Raw genomic sequence first — 22,164 nt, 5'->3', positions numbered from 1 at the left:
CCAGAATTCTATTGTCTTATTCCCATGAGGAAAGGTTGATGACATTAGTCAATTGGAAAACTCTGTCCTTTCTATATTCATCCCCAAAATGTTTGATGTTTTCCAGCATGATAGTTGAACTTTTAAAAGTTGGAGCTCATTGAGTCCCAAAATGCATAGTTTTTACTACTTTGAAATCAGAGGATAAGCATTGTTACACAGTACTATATTGGCAGTGTTTTATCACTGTAGCCATTCGTATGTGTTAAGTGTGTTCAGTGCATACAGACCACTGTTCACTCATTAATGTCTCTTAGAAATGGAAAATCCTACATTAAATGTATGTGTTCCTTCCGCTCCCTTAATGCCCATTGTATTTTGATAATTTACTTGACTGGGAATGGCTTTATTTCCTGGGTTTACAGCCAAAGTGTTATGTTGTACATAGCAAATGAATCTACCATTTGTGCATATTAATTTATAGCATATCTTTTACATAAAATTTTCTTGAGATATTTGCATGAAGAATTTCTTTAACCTGTTGTTCTGAATGTGTGTGACACTGTTATAGTTTTGCTTTGTTTTTGTTTTTAATTTTCATTTTTGTTTAGATTGGGTTTGATTACAGGCTGAGGTCAAGTAATCCTCCTGCCTCAGTTTCCCAAGTATCTAGAAATGAATCCCTGGGGCTGTTTTCCCTTTTCTGTGGCAGCTGGTAGAATTATCAGTCTAAAGCTTTTTAAAGGAAAAAAAAATGTAAGAATGAGTTATGACTCATTTTTCAAAATTATCAAAAGTGTCATTGTTTGAGGCCCTCAAATGCAAAGTAGAAGGAAAAGACATGCTTTTGGGGTGCTGTCTATGTAAGTCTTCAACTCTCATTGGGTAGGTTTGAAATTAAGGGATTAGAAATAAGTATAGTTTTTCACTTACTATTATATTATGTTACATATTATATTATTTACTATAGAGGCTTTCAATTATTTCCTCTTTACCCCAGGCCTTTTAGTCACTGCTAGGTGAAAATATTGCCAGGTTGGGGAGGGGGGCTGTCAGCATGACTAAAATAAGGTCGTGATAGGAGCTTCCAAATGAATCAATCTCAGCTCCTTTTTCTACACTTTTTACTAAGGAAGAATTGGAATGTGGGTGGCATTCCTGCTAACAAATAACATACATTTTTAAAAAAGAAATAATTCTAAATACTCTGTAAAATTCCTTGTTCCTTTTACATCATTTTTATTAAGCTATGAAGATTATTAGATACATTACAATACTAAAATTGCTGTTTTTTTCTATGTCTTTATATAAACTTAGGTAATAGGATTTCTAGGTGAATTACTTTCAAGGGCTACATCATTAGTGTCAAATTTTACAGGACTTGAGAGTCTATTAATCTCATTGCTTTTTTCTTTTTTAGTTTAGATTTTAAAATTTTAGAAGTCATAGACTAGATATGCTAGGTAACTTCTTTCCCATTGAGTTATACCCTCATGCTATAGAGTATAAAGTTCTTATAAAGTAGGTATTTGTTGTAAACACTGATAACTTTGTGTTCATTTGTTTGTTTTAATAGCTAAGAATACCTCTCAGGAAGTTTTGTTAATAGATCTCCAGGAAAAATTAAACCAACAAGAAAACTCGCTAACTTTAGAGAAACTAAAGCTTACCTTAGCTGATCTGGAAGCCCAACGAGACTGTTCTCAAGACCTGCTGAAGAAAAGGGAACATCACATTGAACAACTGAATGATAAGTTAAATAAAATAGAGAAGGAGTTTGAAGCTTTGCTGAGTGCTTTGGAGTTAAAAAAGAAAGAGTGTGAAGAATTGAAAGAAGAGAAAACTCAGTTTTCTTGTTGGAAAAGTGAAAATGAAAAACTTATCAATCAGGTAGAATCAGAAAACGAAAGCTTGCAGAGTAAAATCAAGCACTTAGATGCCAGCCTCAAGACACAACAAATAAAATGTCATGACTACAATGAAAAAGTAAGAACACTGGAGATGGAAAGAGAAAATCTTAATGTGGAGATTAGAAACCTCCGCAGTATTATAGACAGTAAGGTGGTTGAGATTGAGACACAAAAACAAGCCTATTTGGAACTGCAGCAGAAAGCTGAGTTCTCAGATCAGAAGCATCAGAAAGAAGTAGAAAATATGTGCTTGAAAGCTAATGAGCTCACTGGGCAAATTGAAGATTTGGAACATAAGCTTCAGTTACTGTCAAGTGAAGTAGTGACCAAAGACCAGCAGTACCAAGACCTACATACTGAGTATGAAGCATTGAAGGATTTGCTCAAATCAGGAGGTTCTCTGGTGACAAATGAAGGTAATCGGAGAAGTTCTTTGGCTTTTGAACAGCAGCCTGCAGTTAGTGATTCCTTTGCAAATCTAATGGGGGAACAAGGAAGCATGCATTCAGAAAGGAATGACTGCTTTGTAGATGGGGACCAAACTGTAGAAAATGTAGCTGTCTTAAAAAATAGAGTCATTTCGCTTGAAAGTTCCCTGAAATCTCAAACCCAGATGAACTCAGATCTGCACAAGCGGTGTGAAGAGTTGCTACAAATCAAAGGAGAAATAGAAGAAAACCTCATTAAAGTGGAACAGATTCATCAAAATTTTGTGGATGAAACAAACCAGTGCATTGGTAAATTGCAGGAAGACTCTGCAGCTCATCAGAATATTGTTGCTGAAACTTTAGCAACCCTTGAGAGCAAGGAAAAAGAGTTGGAACTTTTGAAAGAAAAATTAGAAGCTGAGCAAAGAGAGATTCAAGAATTAAAGAAGAGTAACTGCCTTCTTGAAGACACTCTGAAGGAGCTACAACTTTTATCTGAAACCTTAAGCTCAGAGAAGAAGGAAATGAATAACATCATCTCATTAAGTAAAAAAGACATTGAAGAGCTAACCCAAGCAAATGGGGTTCTCAAGGAAGCTAATGAGGCCTTATGGCAGGAGAAAATGAATTTACTCGAGAAACATGAGAAGATTTCAAGCTGTATAGCAGAACAAGAGAGAAGCATTTCAGAGTTGTCTGATCAGTACAAGCAAGAAAGACTTCTGTTATTACAACGATGTGAAGAAACAGAAACTGTGTTGGAGGATCTCAGGGCTAACTATAAAACAGCACAAGAAAACAATGCTAAGTTAGAATGCTTACTCAGTGAATGCACTGCTGTTTGTGAGAATAGGGAAGTTGAACTGGAGCAGCTGAAGGAAGCATTTGCAAAGGAACAACAAGATTTCTTAACAAAATTATCTTTCAGTGAAGATCAAAACAGGAAATTGATGCTGGAATTGGAGGTAGAGCAACAAGCTGTGAGGTCTGAGGCTACAGTCACCAAAAACGGTTCTAAGAGTGAGGCTGATAGCTTAAGGCAGGAGAGCTCGACTTTAAAGGAAGAACAAAATAAGAAGCAAAAGGAAGTTAATGACTTACCACATGAGAGTGAGCAACTGATGCAGTTAACTCAGACTAAACCTGAACATTATCTTGAAGTAGAATCAGTTGAGAACTCTATAAAAGTAACAGAAGATGAGATATATAAGTGTAGTTCCCAGTATCAGATGGATATTGACACTAAAGTCATTTCTCCAGACAATTATAAGGCACAGTTGGTACGCCTTGAAGCTTTGATTAGAGTTATGGAAGTAAAGCTTGACCAAAGTGAGGAGGAGAAAAAAACCCTGTATCAGGAATTGCAGACAATTAGAGGAGAAGTGGGAACTGTGAGTTCACAGGACACTCAGTCACACGAAAGGAAAGACTGTGAAATAGAAGCAGGAGAAAAGTATGTGTCTGTGCTCCATGAGTTGTCCTCAAGTCAAAATGAGAATGCACGCTTGCAGTGCTCTCTACAGACAGCACTGGATAAACTGAATGAGCTAGGGGAAATGTGCCAAGTACTGAAGGTTGAGAAGTTACAACTCCAGTCTGAGCTGAATGACTCACGGTCAGAGTGTATCACAGCTACTAGTCAAATGGCAGCAAAGGTTGAGAAGCTAGTGAATGAAGTGAAAATGCTAACCCATCAAGATGTTCTTCCACAGAGTGAGCTTAGGGGAGATGTGTCAGATGGTCTTTGTGATAAACAAAGCAATGTGTCTATGGTCTTGACTCCTTTGGACAGTAGCAGTTTCTGTGAGCAAATAACATTGTCAGACAAAGAAGTTCGAGTGCATTTTGCTGAGTTACAGGAGAAGTTTTCCTGTTTACAAAGTGAACACAAAGTTTTACATGATCAGCATTGTGAGGTGAGCTGTAAGATGTCAGAGCTGTGTTCCTATGTTGACACATTAAAAGCTGAAAATTCTGTGTTGTCAATGAATCTGAGAAACATGCAGGATGACTTGGTAAAGGAAAGGAAACCTGGTGCTGAGGATGGACATGCATTGTCACTGTCATTCTGTGGGACAGACAGCCCAAGTCTGACACATTTTGGAGAAGCTGCTTTTTACAAAAATGTTTTAGAACAAACTGGAGACATGTCTCTTCTAAGTTTAGAAGGGAATACTTCAGCAAACCCTTGCAATGTAGATGAAGTGTCTTACAGCAGTCTAGAGGAAGAGAATCTGACTGAAAAAGAAATCCCAGCTACCTCTGTGAGGACTGTTGAGGAACTTGAAATCCTATGTCAGATGTACTTGCAATCCCTCAAGGATCTAGAAGAGAAAATCGAGAGTCAAGAGATTATAAAAAATAAAGAAATTGAAGAGCTTGAGCAGTTACTAAGCTCTGAAAGGAAAGAGCTCGGCTGCCTTAGGAAGCAGTATTTGACAGAAAAGGAGCAGTGGCAGCAGAAGCTGACAAGTGTGACCTTAGAAATGGAGTCCAAGTTGGCAGAAGAAAAGCAGCAGACGAAGAATCTGTCCCTCGAGCTTGAGGTAGCGCGCCTTCAGTTGCAAGAGCTAGACTTAAGCTCAAGATCTTTGCTTGGGAGTGACATGGAAAATGTAAGTACCTGGGATAGACATGTTGTTTTTCTGTGTGCATGCCTAGTTAAACACTTAGTAAATTCTTACTGGGTTGAGATAAATATGAATTCAAGATTGGAGGATTCTTGAGTTTCAAGGAAATGAATGAAAAACTTACCAAAAATTTTCCAGAGCCAACCAGGACTCAAAACACGAGGAAACTTTATTTGAGGAATAAATGCCCATCATGATTTAGATATTCTCTTATGAAAAATCACTAAATTTTTTTTTTTTTAAAGACAGGGTTTCTTTGTGTGGTTTTGGAGCCTCTTTTGGAACTCACTCACAGACATCCACCTGCCTCTGCCTCCCAAGTGCTGGGATTAAAGTTGTGTGTCACCATAGCCCAGCATTTTTGAAGTCTGAATTGAAGTCTTCAGAATGTATACTGTCCTTAGTCACTGTTTATTGCTATCAGACACCATGACCACAGCAACTCTTGCAAAAAAAAAAATATTAGGACTGGCTTACAGTTTAGAAGTTTAAATTCATTATCAGCATAGCAGGATGCATGGAGGCACACAGGAAGACATGGTACTGGAGAGGTCTATATCCAGATTGGCTGGCAACAGGAAGAGAGCGACACTGGGCCTGGCTTGAGCATTTGAAACCCCAAAACTCATGCCCAGTGACACACTTCCTCTAACAAGGCCACACCCAATCCCTGTCAAGTAGCAACACTCACTAATGACTAAGCATTCAAATATATGAGCCTGTGGGGACCATTTCTATTCAAACCACCACATATACTTTTACTAATTAATGAGGCACTTGTAAATATTCTGAACATTGAGTGATGTGTTCAAGTAGTTTAGTTTCATCTCTTTCAGAGTGTTTTAAATGTTGTAACATCAGTTGTTAAGTGAGATATAAGAAATTATTTGAATGTTAATTTTCTAGCAGCTTTTAGTAGTATCAGTTATTTAAAGAAAATTATTTTTTAATTCCTTGTGGTTTGTCTTTTCTAGTTGACTAGCTTAAGTACTAATGCTGTACAGTTCGAGTTTCACTCTACTTCTGTGAGGTAAAGGTCATAGGTCATATTGTGGCAGTAGCAATAATCATATCATAGCACCTCTTTTTGTAGGTAAATTGAGACAAAACATGTACCTTTTCCAAGAAAGTCCGACTAGGATGAGGTCTTCGGACTGAGAATCTCCTCATAAACACTTACTGCTTTTCTTAGTAAAGAACATGAGTACTGAAGATGACACTAACCATTGTATCTGAAGTTTGTTAATCTCTTATTTGGTAATCACAAAGATATGCTACCCCTTTAATCTGCCTAAACAATTGCAAGCTGTGAAAGATGTGATTTTCATGTTAGATATAGTTGAAATAAATGTCCTTATGGTAAATATCTTACCCAGTGCTTTGTACATAGGTAGAACCCATTGAATATTTGTGTTAACTATCTGAACAGAGAATAGGATAGAATTGAGAGCTCTTCTGTTTAGAGGGGTGTGTTTAGCAGCCCCCATATGGGCAGTTTCTGTAAAGTAATAGTTAAACCACTGATTCCATTTTGATTCTTCTGAAAAATAAGATGCTTTCTTGGTTTACATTATGTTTACAGGCTGTTCGAGTCCAAAATGATAGTTATGATATAAAAGAATCAGAAGTATATGTTTCAGAGACCACAGAGAAAATACCAAAGCAGGACACTGATGAGACTTATGATAAAGATATTCAGCAGGACCTTTGTCTAGAAACTTCAGTCACTGAGACCGAGACAGCCAGGCTCATGGGAGCGAGATGTGAAGAGCAGTCTTCAGAGACCAATTGTGAGGCACCAGTAGAGAAGAAAACCCAGGACTGTCCAGAATGCGTACCTCAGTTGTTTTCTAGTCCTAATGTATTGGTACCCATGGATGTTCTGGAAGATCAGGGATCTATCCAGACTCTCCATTTGCAGAAAGACACATCAAATGAGAAATTAAGGTTACTTCCTGTAGTAGACGACTGGGACAAAAAAGTTGAAAGTTTATTAAATGAAATAAAAGAGGCAGATTCAAAACTCAATTTACAGGAAGTACAGCTAAAGATCAAGATTGAAACATGCATGCAATTGGAAAAAATAGTCAATGACCTCAAGAAACAAAAATCTGACTTAAGTGAAAAATTGGGATCCCTTCCTTGTAACCAGGAGGTACGTCAGAGAGTAGAAAGTTCAGAAGACCTTGGTTTTGACTTAGAATCGGGAACAAATGAGTTAAGTGACACTATTAAAGATAATACAGCCAACATAGAAGGTGATTGGAAGGAAAAGTTTTTTGATGTGGAAAAGGAACTGACCAGGATCAAGTCTGAGAAAGCTAATATTGAACATCTCATCCTCTCTGTGAAAGCTGATTTAGAGGCGGTTCAAGCAGAGAAGCTGTGTTTAGCAAGAGACACTGAGAATAAGCAGAAGGTTATTGTTGACCTCAAGGAGGAGCTTTTTGTAGTCATTAGTGAGAGAAACAGGCTTCGTGGAGAATTAGACACTGTGTCAAAAGAAAAAGAAGCACTTGGTCAGACATCTAAACAGATGAAAGAGAAAATAGAAGAGCTGGAGTCTCACCAAAGTGAGAAACTCCGTCACATTGAGGTGGTAGAGGCTGAGGTCAAAGACAAAGCAGAACTCCTTCAGACTTTGTCCTTTAATGTGAGTGAGCTAACAAGGGACAAAGCTCATCTCCAGGAGCAGCTGCAGAATTTGCAGAATGACTCACAGGAATTATCTTTGACAGTAGGTGAGCTGGAAATTCATATTGGAGAGCTGAAAAAAGAGAAAGAATCACTGGTCAAGGAGTCTCAGAACTTCCAGGCACAGCTGACTGAGTCAGAATGTGAAAGGCAGAACATCTCCAAGGCCTTGGAGGTAGCACTCACGGAGAAAGGTGAGTTTGCAGTGCGGCTGAGCTCAACCCAAGAGGAGGTGCATCAGTTGAGACGAGGCATCGAGAAACTGAGTGTGCGCATCAAGGCAGATGAAAAGAAGTACTTAAGTACGGAGGAGAAACTGAAGGAAAGTCAGCGTGAAAATGACTCATTGAAAGATAAAGTGGAGAATCTGGAGAGGGAATTGGAAATGTCGGAAGAAAACCACGAGCTGGTGATTCTTGATGCTGAGAATTCTAAAGCAGAAGTGGAGACCCTCAAGGCACAAGTGGATGAAATGACCAAAAACCTGAGAGTTTTTGAATTAGACCTTGTCACAGTTAGGTCTGAAAAAGAAAATCTGACCAGGCAACTACAGGAGACACAACATCAAGTGTCAGATCTGGATGAATTGTGCTCTTCCTTTAGAAGTCTGTTGGAAGAAAAGGAGCAGGCAAGAGTACAGATGGAAAAAGACTCTAAATCTACAGTGCTGATGCTTCGGACACAATTAAAGGAGTTCAGTGAGGAAGTAGCAGCCTTGTGTAATGATCAGGAAATTTTGGAGACCCAAGAACACAGTCTAGACCAGCCAGAGGAAGAAATGCACCGCTTGAAGAGCAGCATTCAGAAGCTTAAAGTTCACATAGATGCTGATGAAAAGAAGCAGCACAACCTCCTCGGACAACTGAAGGAAAGTAAGCATTATGCAGACTTGCTTAAGGATAGAGTTGAGAACCTTGAACAAGAATTGCAGCTCTCAGAGGAAAAGAAAGAGCATGTGACTCTTGAAGCTGAGAATGCCAAAGCAGAGATACAGACTTTAAAATCAGAAATACAAGGAATGGCTCAAAACATCCAAGATTTGGAGTTAGACCTTACTAATACAAGGTCAGAAAATGAAGATCTTATGACAGAATTAAAACAGGAACAAAAGCGAGTTTCTGAATTAGAAACAATAAATTCTTCGATTGAAAACTTAATGAAAGAAAAAGAGCAAGAAAAGGTACAGATGAAAGAGGAATCCAAAATAGCAGTAGAGATGCTTCAAACTCAATTGCGAGAACTAAATGAGACAATGATTTCCTTGTGCAATGCCCAAGAGGCTTATAAGACCAAAGAACAGAACCTGAGTGGTCAAATACAAACTCTTGAACTTGAGAAGGCCCAGTTGCTACAGGACATTGGTGAGACCAAGAATAAATACATTGTTTTGCAGTCTTCTGTAAATGTCCTCTCTCAAGAAGTAAAAGCTGGCAAAGAGAAGCTAGAAAAGAAGGAGGGAGAGGTCAGGACACTGGAAGATCAACTTAAAGGTCAAGAGCAGCTTGCATGTAAACTTTCCCAGTTGGAAGGAGAGCAGCAACTCTGGCAGAAACAGAAGCTAGAACTGGGAAATTTGAATGTGGAGCTGGAGCATAAGGTCCAAGTACTGCAATCCAAAAACAACGCTTTGCAGAGCACCTTTGAAGCCCTGCAGAATTCTCACAAGCATTTAGAAAGTGAGCTTGGATTGTTGAAGATGCAGAAAGTATCACTTATCCAAAGAGTAAGTGCCCTGATTTATTTCCATGTAGAAAGGAGGGAGGGACTTCCAGATGTTCTGTGACTTTGTGTTTATAGTGTCTTGACTACAGGAACATTGAGTCAGCTCAAGCAGCAGTGATTGCCCTGATGTACTTGTAAGAGACATTTTGTGTGTGTGTGTGTGTGTGTGTGTGTATATGTATGAATTGGATTAGGTTTTTGATGGGATCGCTTCATGGAAATCTTGGGGTCATTATCTGTAGTTCGGGTTCACTGAGACGGAAACATTCCCCTATCAAGCTGAGAACCACTGTGACAAGAGTAATAGATAATGATTAGGGTCTGAAGGCAGCCCCTGCCCTTTGCACCTTAAGGAGAAAGAATACCTAAAGATATTTATGTAGTTAGGACTAGTGGAACATTCATGGCTTCTAGGGTGTGGCTTGAGAAAAATCAGCCTGATCAAGAAAGGGATTCCTTTGAATTAAATTTTTTTTCAACATTCAAAGGAATGTCCAGAAAATGAAGTCTATCACAACTATATTTTTCAGGATTTGTATTTTTATAACTTTAATCCTTGGCATGTTTTATTGGATTAGAGTAGCATGTTGCGATTAGTAGGGCTCTAAGAGCAGATAAGAATCTAAGGTACTAAATACAAAAAACTAAGGCACTCTCTCAAAACATTGATGATCCTAATTCAAATTGAAGCCTTTGTAAAGGGTCTTGAGAGTTAGAAATATTATCTGCTTTCTTTTCTTACTGCTGTCTTAAATCTGTGCCGAAAAGAAATGGAAACTCACTAGTAGGTTTTGAGAAAACCAAGTGAGTGGATTAGTAGGGCGATTCAGCCAGGTCCATTTTCTTAAACTGTGTGTTGTAACAGTGTTTATTCACAGCAGACCACCCCAGAGCAGGTACTGATGAATATTAAATTCCAGGTCAACACAATGACTGGGAAGGAAGCGGAGCTACAGAGGGAGTTGCATGAAATGGTACACAAAACAACAAGGCAGAAAGAAGAATTCAATAAAGAGAAAAACAGGCTAACTCAAGAGTTAAAAGTACCAATGGAAGAACTAAAGAACCTCAAAGTAAGAGTCCTCATGACAGACTTGTTATGCTCTGCTAATTTGGCATGCCTACTTGTTGGTTGTCTTTGTAAGGCATTCTGCAGTGAGTCAAACTTTGTTTCAGGTTTTGGAACCCAAGCTTAGTGCTCAGATTTGTAGTGATATTTACTATTTAACACTGTCATCGGCCTAGGAGTCATGTGATGCTGGAAAAATCCCAAGCCTACACTGGCCATCAGGGAGACTCCAGCAGCTGAATAGAGAGGGTGTTTGCTTTATGAATTTTGAGATGTTATATTTTAAACATAACTCTACTGTCTGCTGCTTTAATGTGTTTTAGTTGTTTTTTCTATATACTTGTAAAATGAAATTCAAGGTTTTAAATGAAATTACATGTGCTTTATTTATAGGTAGAGCATCATAAATATGTGAATCAGCTTGAGAAGGAATTTCAGCGTGCTCAGGGGAAAATAAAATTGTTGCTCAAATCCTGTAAACAGCTGGAAGGAGAAAAGAAGATGTTGCAGAAAGAAATCTACCAACTTGAAGCTGCCCAGAAGCAGAAAACTGGTGGGTACTAGCTGGGGCATATTGGTTACCAGAGGCTGTGTTGTGGGAGTCAGCACTTATGGGGGAAAACCTGAAATGATGTGGGATTTCCCTTTGTATACTGTGAATATCATTGGCCAATTTAAAGGAACTGCTTTGGGCCTATAGCAGAGCTATAGGGTAACAGAGCTAGGTGGGGAAAACTAAACTGAATGCTGGGAGAAGGAAGGCGGAGAGAGGAGAAGCCATAGAGCCCTGCTGGGCAGAACTTTACCTGGTAAGCCACAGCCACATGGTGATACACAGATTAATAGAGATGTGTTAAATTAATATGTAAGAGTTAGCCAATAAGAAGCTAGAGCTAATAGGCCAAGCAGTGATTTTAATAATACAGTTTCTGTCTGGTTATTTTGGTTCTCGGCAACTGGGACAAACAAGCCCTCCTTGGAATACTGAATGGTACCTTTGGTACATACCTCTTTCTAATGGGTATTCATAAAGAATATGCCCTTCGGGACTGTTTGAGTAGTTCTGTTCTTTTCCTTCCCTTTCCTTCCCTTCCCTTCTTCCTTTCCTTTTCTTTTTTCCTTATCTCCTTCCTTCCTTCCTTGCTCTTGGTAATTAACTATGCCACGTTATCCACCCACACAGTCTGCTTTCTTTATGGATAGCCAGTGGTTGGTATGTGTGGGAGGCTTCTAGACAGAGTGTGATTGGAGTATGTTTTGGAATCTGGGAGTTTTCCTCCTAAATTGATCGCCACCCCTGGTGTCTAGAATCTGACAGAGCCCCCTGCCTTGATGTGGTTCTTCTACATTTGTATCTCCTAGTCCCTGTATTCTCTCAAAATAGCCTAAAGGGACTTACATTTTCACAGGCTGGCACTTGTCCCCAAAACCATACAATATAGACATTACGATCATTATTGAATTATATCGCTTATTCAGTTGTGATAGAAAGAATGGGTGGGAAAAGGGGGGAGATATAAGAAGTTAATTTGCTTGATCTCTTTTAACTAATTCTATAAGGGGGTTTAAGTTTTGATGGGTTTTATTCAACCTTATCTACTAGATTGTGCTTCATAGTCTTCAGATAGGAACAAATGTTGGTTCTTAACTCCTGGAAAAGTTCAAAGAACAGGTTTAAAGGTGACCTGCTGGGAATGGTCTATAATAGTAACTGGGAGCAGCAGCAAGTTGCATGTGATGTGTCACTTTGTTTTCCACAGATTCTGTTGTGGGTGATAATGTAGCTAAATTAATGACTGAAAATAAAGAGCTGAAAGAGACGCTTGAAGAAAAAATCAAGGAGGCAGATAAGTACTTGGATAAATACTGTTCCCTGCTTATAAGCCATGAGGAGTTAGAGAAAGCCAAGGAGATACTAGAAATACAAGTTGCTCGTCTGAATTCACAGCAATCCAAACGACATCTCCACAGTTCTCCTTTGCTGGATTCTTCAGTTTCAGTGTCTCCCACTACTTCTGTGAGTAAGAAGACAACATCTGGCCAAAATAAAACTTCAGGCAAGAGGCACAGGTCCAGCGGAATCTGTGAGAATGGTTGTGGGGCAACACCCTGTACGCCAGAGACATTTTCTAAAAGAAGCAGGAAAGCAGTCAATAGTAGTGTTCACCCTACTGAGGATAAGGAAGAACCTAAGTTTGAGTTGGAGGGACTACCAGACGTCGTAAAAAAAGGTATGTCTAGTTTACAGACAGAGTCACGGCTCTGTGTGTAGACCATGTGCTTAGCTTGCTTGTGGCCCTTTATTCAATTCCTAGCATTAAAACACAAAAGTTTGAAATTTCACATAAAAATCGGTATGTGGAAAGATAGAAACTTTTACTTTTTAGGTTTTCCAATTATCGCAAATAGCCCTAACTGCCTGGAGAGACTAGTCCATTTTTAAATTGATGATAAAATAAGTGTCTAAAATTAACATACAACATTATACAACTAAGAGACCAACACTACAAAAAGAGCTGGTAGATTTGAAAAATGACTGCTAAAAATCTGTTCGAAATTCTTTTTATAATCACCTTTTTCTTTCTTGAGTTGTGAGCTGGACAAGTGGGCTGGTTGACACTGACTGCAAGTAAGAGTTAAGACTTCTCATAACTATGTAATAATTATTGCAGTCTCTAAGACATAAGCAGATTTTCCTTCCTATTATTTCTGTCTTTATTTTTAATTCTCTTTGATATTTTAAGACAGAATCTTACTGTGTAGTTAGTCCAGGCTGGTCTTGATCTTGAAGCATTTCTGTCTTAGCCTCTTTGTGCTAAGATTATAGGCAGGTGCCATCATACCCAGCTTCAGTCATTTAGTTCTAAGAAAAAAAAATCAGCCAGGTGATGGTGGTGCCTGCCTTTAATCTCAGCACTAAGGAGACAGAAACAGGTGGATCTTTGTGAGTTCAAGGATTATCTACAGAGCAAGTTCCAGGACAGCCAGGGCTATACTGAGAAACCCTCTCTCTAAATAAATAAATAAATACATACATACATACACACACAGCAGGTTGGATCTTTTGTCCTACTCATTGACAGCAAAACTGTTTGGAGGAGTTATATTCTGGTAACCGTGATTCCAAAGTATTTAGCTAACTCACTCTCTTGTAGACGTATTCGTAAGAGATTAAGAGTATTGCCTGTAGTCAGATCTGAATGCCTCTGTGGAGAGCCCTGTGATAGTCTTTGTGGCTAGCCTTCTCTTGTCACCATTCAGATCACTTCCTTTCCTGGAAGGAGACAGCAGAGTGAGCAAATACAAAGACACTCTTAGAAGTGAGCCCTAAAGTCACTGTCAGTTTACATTTTCCCTCTTCAGACAAGGACTGGCCTTGTTCCATCCTAGTTCAATTGTACTAAATGTCCTGCCTATCTTAAAAAGTGCAAGATAATGCAACCATGTAGAAGAAGCAAGATTTCTGTTTTTAAAAAATGAGGTTCTCCCTGATCCTTTTTCCCATCATGATGTATTTTAAATCTTTTATCTCTCTAGTTAGGATTAACCTGTTAATTTCCTAGTTCATTTGATGACCACCAAGGCAATTATGTAGTTTAATACATCGTTTTCTATGACTGAACAGAAACTATGTTCTCTAGTTATTTTTACCATTATTGAAACTTGGTACATACACAAGCACCTGAATTCCCATTGCTAGCACAGCTAAAACAGAAAGTCCGTAGTGAATGCCATTTCTGACAAGCAGCTCTTTTGCCCTTAGGGTTTGCTGACATTCCTACAGGAAAGACAAGTCCATATATCCTGCGGAGAACAACCATGGCAACCAGAACCAGCCCCCGCCTTGCTGCACAGAAGTTAGTGGGATCTTCCCCAACACTTTTGAGCAAAGAAAACATTGCAGAATCCTCAAAACCAACAGCTGGTGGCAGCAGATCACAAAAGGTAATCTGTGAATGTCATTTCCTGCCTGCCATCCTGGAAATCTGTTAGATGGCCCAGGGTTGGCTGCTGCAGTGTGAGCCGGAGTGAGCAAGTCCAAGGATATACATCCTCTACCCAAAGGCTGCTTGTACATAGCTTCCTAGAAAGCAGTGCTATTACAGGAAGCTCAGTACATTTCTAAGTTTCAAGCATGGCTTAAATAGTTGTAAGAGGTTGTTTCCCTTTGGGCCATAGCGTTGGCCATTTTGGATTTCTCACTCTATTTATCTTCCTTTCCGGAACATCAAAGCTTCTGGTTTTCTGTGACCTTTCTTCTCTACATTGTACAAAAGGTGGAGAGTATTTACTCAGCTGGTTTGTATTCCTGATACTGTAATTCACGCTAGCAGCCCCGTTTCTGCACACAAGTACATGTGTTTTACCTTCTTTTTAAATCCCAGGCTTGGCTTGAACTCCTGATCTCTCTGCCTTCACCTCCTGAGTGCTGGTATTACAGATGTGCACCACAGCTCCCTGCCGGTGCTTTGTGCACACTAACTACACTTATGTTACTTAACTCAGTTATACTTGCTGATCTCCTACACTGGTGTGGTAAAAGAAAGGAGGTGACATTCCTGAAAGATTCAAACCTCCCCAGGCTCACACGCTCTTTTACAACTCATTTATATTTCTCAAACTGGCAGCCATGGAAATATTCTTTGAAATTTCTAAAGTAACTTCAGGAAGTTTTAAAATTTTGTGATGTTATCTTGCTTACTTGTCAGAATTTAAGTATGTAGTTGGATAATCTTCAACTAGCAAAAACAAAAAACAAAACAAACCCCAAAGTTTTCACAAATGTGTTGAGTGATAGTTGTTAGCACAAAATCTAGAAACACTGGTGATTAGTTGTATCAAGACAGCAACACATTGCAAATTGGTTTGTTTTGATTGATGTGCAGATGCTGTATATAGTTAAGCCTTGTCATATTTTTCTCATAGTTATAAGTTAAAGTTAATTTAACAGTGAGGAAGGGTGTAGGAGGAGGGCCCGCTTGTTCTTCCTGGCCGCCCGGCTAGCTTAGCTCCAAAATAACCACACAGAAACTATTAATTAAAACACTGCTTGGCCCATTAGCTCTAGCTTCTTATTGGCTAACTCTTATATTAATTTAACCCATTTCTATTAATCTGTGTATTGCCACATGGCTGTGGCTTACCCACAAAGATTCTAACCAGCTTCTGTCTCAGGTGGAGGATCCATGGATCTCTCTGACTCTACTTTCTTCCTCTCAGAATTCAGCTCAGTCTTCTCCGCCTACCTAAGTTCTGCCCTGTCAGGCCAAGGCAGTTTCTTTATTCATTAACCAATACAAACAACACACAGAGGGGACTCCCACATCAGAAGGGTCTTCATATTTCCATACACTGGGGATGGAGCTGTCTACTCTTGATGCTAGAAGTAGTATATCATCCTGTGCAGTTTTCTCCTTCCCCTCAATTAATGTCTCTGTTTTCCTCTCTGTCCCTTATAGTCAACTGTTGGCCCTGTCAACAGTTCTGGAGTTCAGTAAAGTAGACCCTGACTTCCCTGACTGATAAGGAAAGCTCTGTGAAGTAGAAGGTTCCCTGAAGGAGTGAAGCTGGGAACCTTGACTAGAGCTGTTGGCCATGGGATAGCCACAAGGGAATCAGGTTTAGAATCTGGTATAGACTGCCATTTTCTACACAGGTGATAAGGAGCTCCCCTCACCCCTCAGTTTAAAAAAAAAAATTCGACTCCTTCCTTTCTGAGACTTATGTGATACAGATGTTTTGTATGTTAGGCTCCCCTACCACAGGAAACCAGGCACTAAGCTTATATCTGGACTCCGTTGTCTGTTTGTAGCACTTGCTCAAATGTCTGCTTCTGATTTACAGTATGGAACTAGTTATATCTGGTTTGTCTTTGTTATCATGTCCAGCAAAAAGTCTTGACATCTAGCAAATGTTTGTGGAATGAATGGAGCTGTGAATATTATCTTGAAGTGATTTTAGTAATGTGATTTTTATAAAGATAGGAAACTGTCCTGTGAAGTCACCACAGGGCCTTTTCTTTTTTTCTTTTTTTTTCCTTTAGAGGAATTGATGGTAAAAGCAGTTTGCATGTGGTGTTCAGATTTATTACCTAGGAGAAGAGTTTTGCACACTAGGGTGCCTGCACTCTACACTGCTGTGGAGCCTGCTGGTACTGGGCAGTAACCATGGTTTCCTGCAGATTTGTGTTCTCTGCATTAGCTACATGCAGTCTAGTTGGCACCAGCGGTTATGAATTACAAAGCAGTTTTGTGCACTTGAAGAATGGCAGGGGTCCTCTTGAAAAGAGGGTCTAGGAGACTTTATGATTAGATTCACATTTTAAAAACACAGCCTAGTCATTTTCACTTTAAGTCAGCATTTTCTGAGATGCTCTGTAAAAAGTACTTACAAGTATGTTTCATCATTTAGTTTAAAAAGCACAGAACAAGATTTTCTTTACTAAAGCAGGTGCTTTGACACTCAAAATTGTAAATTCTCACCTAAGGTCAGAGCTGAGTTCAAGGTATTGAAAAAATGGGTAAGATGCATTGGGTGTATTGTTCTGTTCATTAAGTCTTTGAGATGAGGAAGCCCAGGAAACCCTAGTCTGCTGGAAACAAAGGAGCTGCTGTTTATAGGTTTGGTTCCCTGATTGGTTCTGCTTGGTGGGCTGGCCACTAGAAATTTTAAGGCTCACATGGATGGTAGTGATGCCTTGAGCATAGGGTCAGTTAACAGCTCTGTGAAGACATTGCATCCCCACCCCTACCTCCATCCGCTGCTAGTAGGGTTCATTTCTATCAAGCCACCTATATCTCTATTCTCTCCCTGTTCTGGCTGCAGACGTTGCTGGTGAGATGGGTAGTAGCACTGTCTGAGAGATTCAGGGCCTTGCTTGGCTTTGAACCATTCAGAAAGCAGATGTCTACATGAGCACCACACTCACACTGTACTCACAGAGTGTCACTGACGCAGTTCCATGTCAGAAAAGCCAAGGAACGTACTGTAGTCACTTCCTTAGTTCCTTATCTCTGTGAGCCCTCATTCTCCCTCATTTTCTCTGTCGCTGAGTGAACCTAAACACTTGTGACTAATAGATTCCAGGGAAACCTTTACCCTTGTCTTGGTCTCACTGCTTTTTATAAAAAGGAAAAAGAAGGATAGTTCCAATAGAACTTTCCCTTCAACTTTTCACACTTGGTAATTTTCCACCAGCTCCTGGTCTTAGGCTGCTGGTTTGTCAGTGTCCTGTGCACCTGATCTGAGATAGAAACGGGATTTCTAATTCACTGTTTTTTGTAATGCCAAGTATTCCAACTGCCCTTTAAAGTCACGTGCTTCTTGTAGAGGAAATATAAATGGAAAAACAACCTCCATTCTTTTTTCCTATTTCAAAATAGTACCTGAAAGTCTTTCTTAGGGAGTGTCTGTCATATAGTTATTTTGGGGAAGCTGCACTAAAGACCTATCTGTACTTGCAAAATAGCCATTCTTTTAAAATTTTTTATTATCTTTTCCTTTTTGGAGGATGAGGAGTAGTACTGGATAGAATTGAACATAGGACTTTGTGCATTTAGGCAAATTCTCTACCACTGAGCTCCATCCCCAACCCTCCTTTTAATTTTTAAGACAGTGTCTAGCTAAGTTACCTGGCTGTCCTGAATCTACTCTTTAGCAAGTTCAAACAGGTCTTGAAAATTGCTTATCCTCTTCCCTTAGCCTCCTGAGTATCTAGGTTGGCAGGCTTCACTAGGCCCATTAGGTGACTGGCTGGTTTTTGTTGTCAATTTTGTTTTGTTTTTAGCTGCATCTCACTATTGTGCAGGCTAGTCTTGAACTGATCTCAAGTCTTTTCACCTTGCTGGTCCATTCTTCTGAAGATCTTGTATATGAAACTTCTATTCTTGCTTTTAACTTTTTACCTTGCTTTTTTGTACTTCCTTGTCACTTTATTTTGGGACAGGGTCTTTTTTTTTTGTTCTGGAGCTCGCCAAGTAAAATAAGCTGTTGAACCAGCAGTCCCTAAAGCACTGTCATGCCTTTAATACCAGCCCTAGAAAGGAATATAAGACAGGAGGAGACAGCTCTCACACACAGTCTCATTCTGAGATTCCTGGAGGCAGGCCCACCATTTTAGGCTGGGGTAGAGAGGTAAGAGCCAGTGGCTGGCCCTTTTGCTTTTCTGACCTTCAGGTTGAACCCCAATATTTGTCTCTTTATTAATCATGCTACACCACACTTGCTTGGGAGCAGGGCTCTGGTTGTCACTGGTGTCAAGAGAAGCTTAGGACTTGTTAGAAAGGGGTATTTTAGCTCCTTTTAGGTGACTTCTGCTTTCTCTTGGGAGTGGGAATGTGACCAGGACTGATGGTACAGACCTCCAAGTCTACCAGCGAGGAAGGCTGAGGCAGGAGGATCACAAGTTCAAGGTCCCTCTGGGCTATAGAGTGAGTTTATGGCTAGTCTGGGCAACTAAGTGACCCTCTATTTCAAATCCAAAGTAAAAATTATATATGCCGCTTGCATGGCATATATGTTTTTGGTTCAGTCTCCAGTAGAACAAAAAAAAAAAATGACAACCACTGAAAAATGTGAATGTGATTTTGAACCTCTAACAAATTGTGTGTGTTACAGGTCAAGGTTGTTCAGCAGAGCTCGGTGGAGTCACACACTGCCTTCCCAGAACGCCCACAGAAGTCTCTCACAGCCAGTAATGTTCCTGGGAAAAACTCTGCAGAGAGCCCCAGGGAGAGCCTGAGGGTCAAGCGGATCAACCCTGCCTCTAGCCCAGCTGCTGGGGCTGACCCAACAAACGAGAACTGCCGTGTACAGTGAGATGTCAGGGTTCCAGAAGGTGTCAGTCAAACCATTCTTCCTGTGGGTACCTGACTTGAGCTAAGAGCACTTTGTCATGGGAGAATAGACCCGTATGGTCTATGTGTGGCCTTGAGGTCTCTGTATGTAAGATGGGAAAAGTCTGGAAGCACCTATTACATAGTCTTTGTTCTTAACCACGGCTGTAAATAATAGTGTATAGAGCTTGAGAATTTGCTACAGTTAAATAGAAAGCACCACAATGATTTGTATGTGTGAATTTTACACTTAGAAAACCCTGCAGTGATTTGATTTAGGATCTTCCGTGTAAAGTGTAAAGTAGTTGTAGATAAGAATTTTGCTATGTGAATGTGATATGCTCATTCTTTCAGTGTGTCTTATAACCTCCTGCTCGTTTAACCTGTAATGTGTGTGGGGCATTGGGAGTGTGTGTTTATTTCTGGTTAGTCTAATTGTTGCAGACACCTTAGAAGTGTGGTATAGATCATGTTTATATTCACTGTGTTTTTCTTATTAAAGTCATCATAGTTCTTTTGGTATACATTGCTGTATCTAGTGATATATTAAAATATGTTCTCAGAAAAACCTTTTCGTAAAAATTATTTCCTAAGTATAAAAGCATTGTGACTTGTGGCACCATGATGTTTGAATGATTGGCACATATCTTTGAATGCATGATACCAGTATGCTTATTGAACATGAAACATACTTTGAAATGTTGGTCATACAAGTGGTATGAGAATATGGATGTGTCCAACTGTTTGATACCCTGTGCTCCTTAAATCACATCAGCAAAGGTACAAGAGTGGAATGTTTCCATCCATTTGTTGAAAAGTTGGAGGTATTTGACCCACATCAGATAAAATCTTTGACTAAGCCTCTTTGCCTTTGAATAAGAGTAAAAAGGTTTTCAGGATTTAAATTAGTAGATAATTTGTTCTTGACTTTCAGTTCAGATTGCTTCAAAGTCATTTTAGATTTTAATAATGTCTCTAACAAGTAGTTCCATGTAGACTGACTTTCTCTTTCCCACCTGCCAGTTTCCAAATAACTGATACGGAAACTTAATATTAATTATAAATACTGGACTGATAGCTCTGGCTTATTACTAACTAGTTTCCACAATTTAAATTAATCCATTTCTATTAATTTATATGCTGCCATGTGGCTCATGGCCTTTACCTGTCCTCCAGCATGTCTTGCTCCCTCTGTGTCTCTTAGCAACTCCTGACTCTACCCTCCTCCTTCCCAGCATTTTATGTTCCTAAAATTCTGACTAGCCATTAGCCAATCAGGTTTTTATTAACAGTGAGAACAGTACGTGTTTACAGTGTACAAAGATTGTTCCTTAGCAGTTCCCACTTTTTGTCTAATTGTAAAGGAAGGTTTTTAACTTTAACGTAGTAAAATTATATATAACAAAAATAGTTGCCAAATAAGAATTGCTGTTACAGTATCCAGTCCATTTGTATTTGGAAAATTTAGGAATAATATTTTATTATCTTTGTGAGTTTAAAGTTTTATACCTAAATTACCTTTTATCATAACTAAGGAAAACTTAAGTCTTACTATTTAGTCTTTAACTCTATCAAAGACACCAGAAGGGTGAAATGTTACCTAATGACTGGGACATATCTGGCTGCTTTGATGGTTACCCAGTTTTTCAGTAATGTTGGGGTATCTGTCTTTGGCCTATAGTCTAGAATATCTGACAGACATTTTTGAGAAGCAGGGAATTTTGAAGGACTGTCCTACTTTGTCATGGCGAAGTTTGGCAGTCACTTTGCTTGAGTCCTGCTGATCTGATTTGGACAGTATCCTGTCAGCAATTGAGCTTAAGGGCAGTCCTCTTCCATCAATGGCTAACTTTTGCTATAAAGAAAACAAACTATATGTTTTTTCAATGTCCATTATCTTCTCTGCAATAGATTTGTGCTTCCAGGAGCAGTCATATCTCACTGTCATGAAAAACCTTATTCTGAAGTGTTTGACTACCGTCTATCTAAATATATCTGTGTATGGTCTTGAAAACATACCTAACATGACTAAGTTTGGTAAGTTTCTTTATTAGCCTAAATAACTTTGAAGGACTAATACTTTTACATAACTAAATTAGCTGCATAGGTACAATACATTAACAGAAATAGAAACAGTATAACAAAATTAACTTTAAATTTTTATCAATAAGCCGAAATCTGTACCATTGTAAAATATTTTTAGGTTAATATAATTTTTTATTGGTTAAAGTAGATTCAATAATATACCCTTTTATGCCATCATTTCTATATCATATTTCCCCCCCTTTTCTTTAGGAAGAGATCTTTGAATTTAACTCCTTTTAAGTTTTTTTTTCTGAGTATGGCCAATAACAACTTGTAACCATTCCTGCTTATATGATAACAAACATCCATAACCCATTTTTTTCTTTTTGAGAATGTTGACTTTTTTTTTTTTTGTAATTGCTTCCTATGGTCTGGGGGGCATTGACATCTTTAGAGGAAACTTGGGGGAAATCAGGATAATTGTTAAGTCTTGACTGGAGTATTCTGTTATATTGGATCATCTCAACCAGCAGGCTTGAAGCTGTTTTGGATGCTGTACCATCTGGACCATTATTGGTGTCTGGTCCTCTTGCTCTGAAAATTCATAAAACTGTTAAAGGTAACATTCATATCTACATTACTAGGAATATCGACTGTGCCTGGTACACAAGTCAGCCAAAGATAATTCTTATTTTATGTTTGAGCAGGTAGATTATATGTTACATGTTTTGTAGATTTTTTTTAGGTTTATTTATGTCTCTAGTCAGAATTTTCAGGCAGTCGTCCTTGATCAGACCTGATCATCTTTGACCTGGAATAAATCCATAGCCTCTTATTTTCTGTGGAAATAAAAGCATAACCTTTGCCCCAAAG

At 39.0% G+C, this 22,164-nt stretch overlaps 1 protein-coding gene across 2 annotated transcripts in view; it reads left to right on the top strand.

Moving 5' to 3' along the window:
* Positions 1-19,828, top strand: part of Cenpf (centromere protein F) — a 44,379-nt gene extending 24,551 nt beyond the window's left edge. The window contains exons 12-18 of one of the 2 annotated variants that reach the window (XM_075989445.1): positions 1,556-4,932; positions 6,530-9,364; positions 10,284-10,436; positions 10,826-10,985; positions 12,193-12,663; positions 14,196-14,377; positions 19,049-19,828. In XM_075989445.1, the coding sequence (XP_075845560.1) occupies positions 1,556-4,932; positions 6,530-9,364; positions 10,284-10,436; positions 10,826-10,985; positions 12,193-12,663; positions 14,196-14,377; positions 19,049-19,249 (7,379 nt within the window). In that variant the 3' untranslated portion in view covers positions 19,250-19,828. Of the gene's footprint in view, positions 1-1,555; positions 4,933-6,529; positions 9,365-10,283; positions 10,437-10,825; positions 10,986-12,192; positions 12,664-14,195; positions 14,378-19,048 lie in introns of those variants that run through there. The other variant, XM_075989446.1, reaches the window with a different exon arrangement.
* Positions 19,829-22,164: the final 2,336 nt, after the last annotated feature.

Source organism: Microtus pennsylvanicus, chromosome 10 (assembly GCF_037038515.1).
Source record: "Microtus pennsylvanicus isolate mMicPen1 chromosome 10, mMicPen1.hap1, whole genome shotgun sequence".
Taxonomy (NCBI): domain Eukaryota; kingdom Metazoa; phylum Chordata; class Mammalia; order Rodentia; family Cricetidae; genus Microtus; species Microtus pennsylvanicus.
This window is presented reverse-complemented; position numbering and strand designations above follow the sequence as displayed.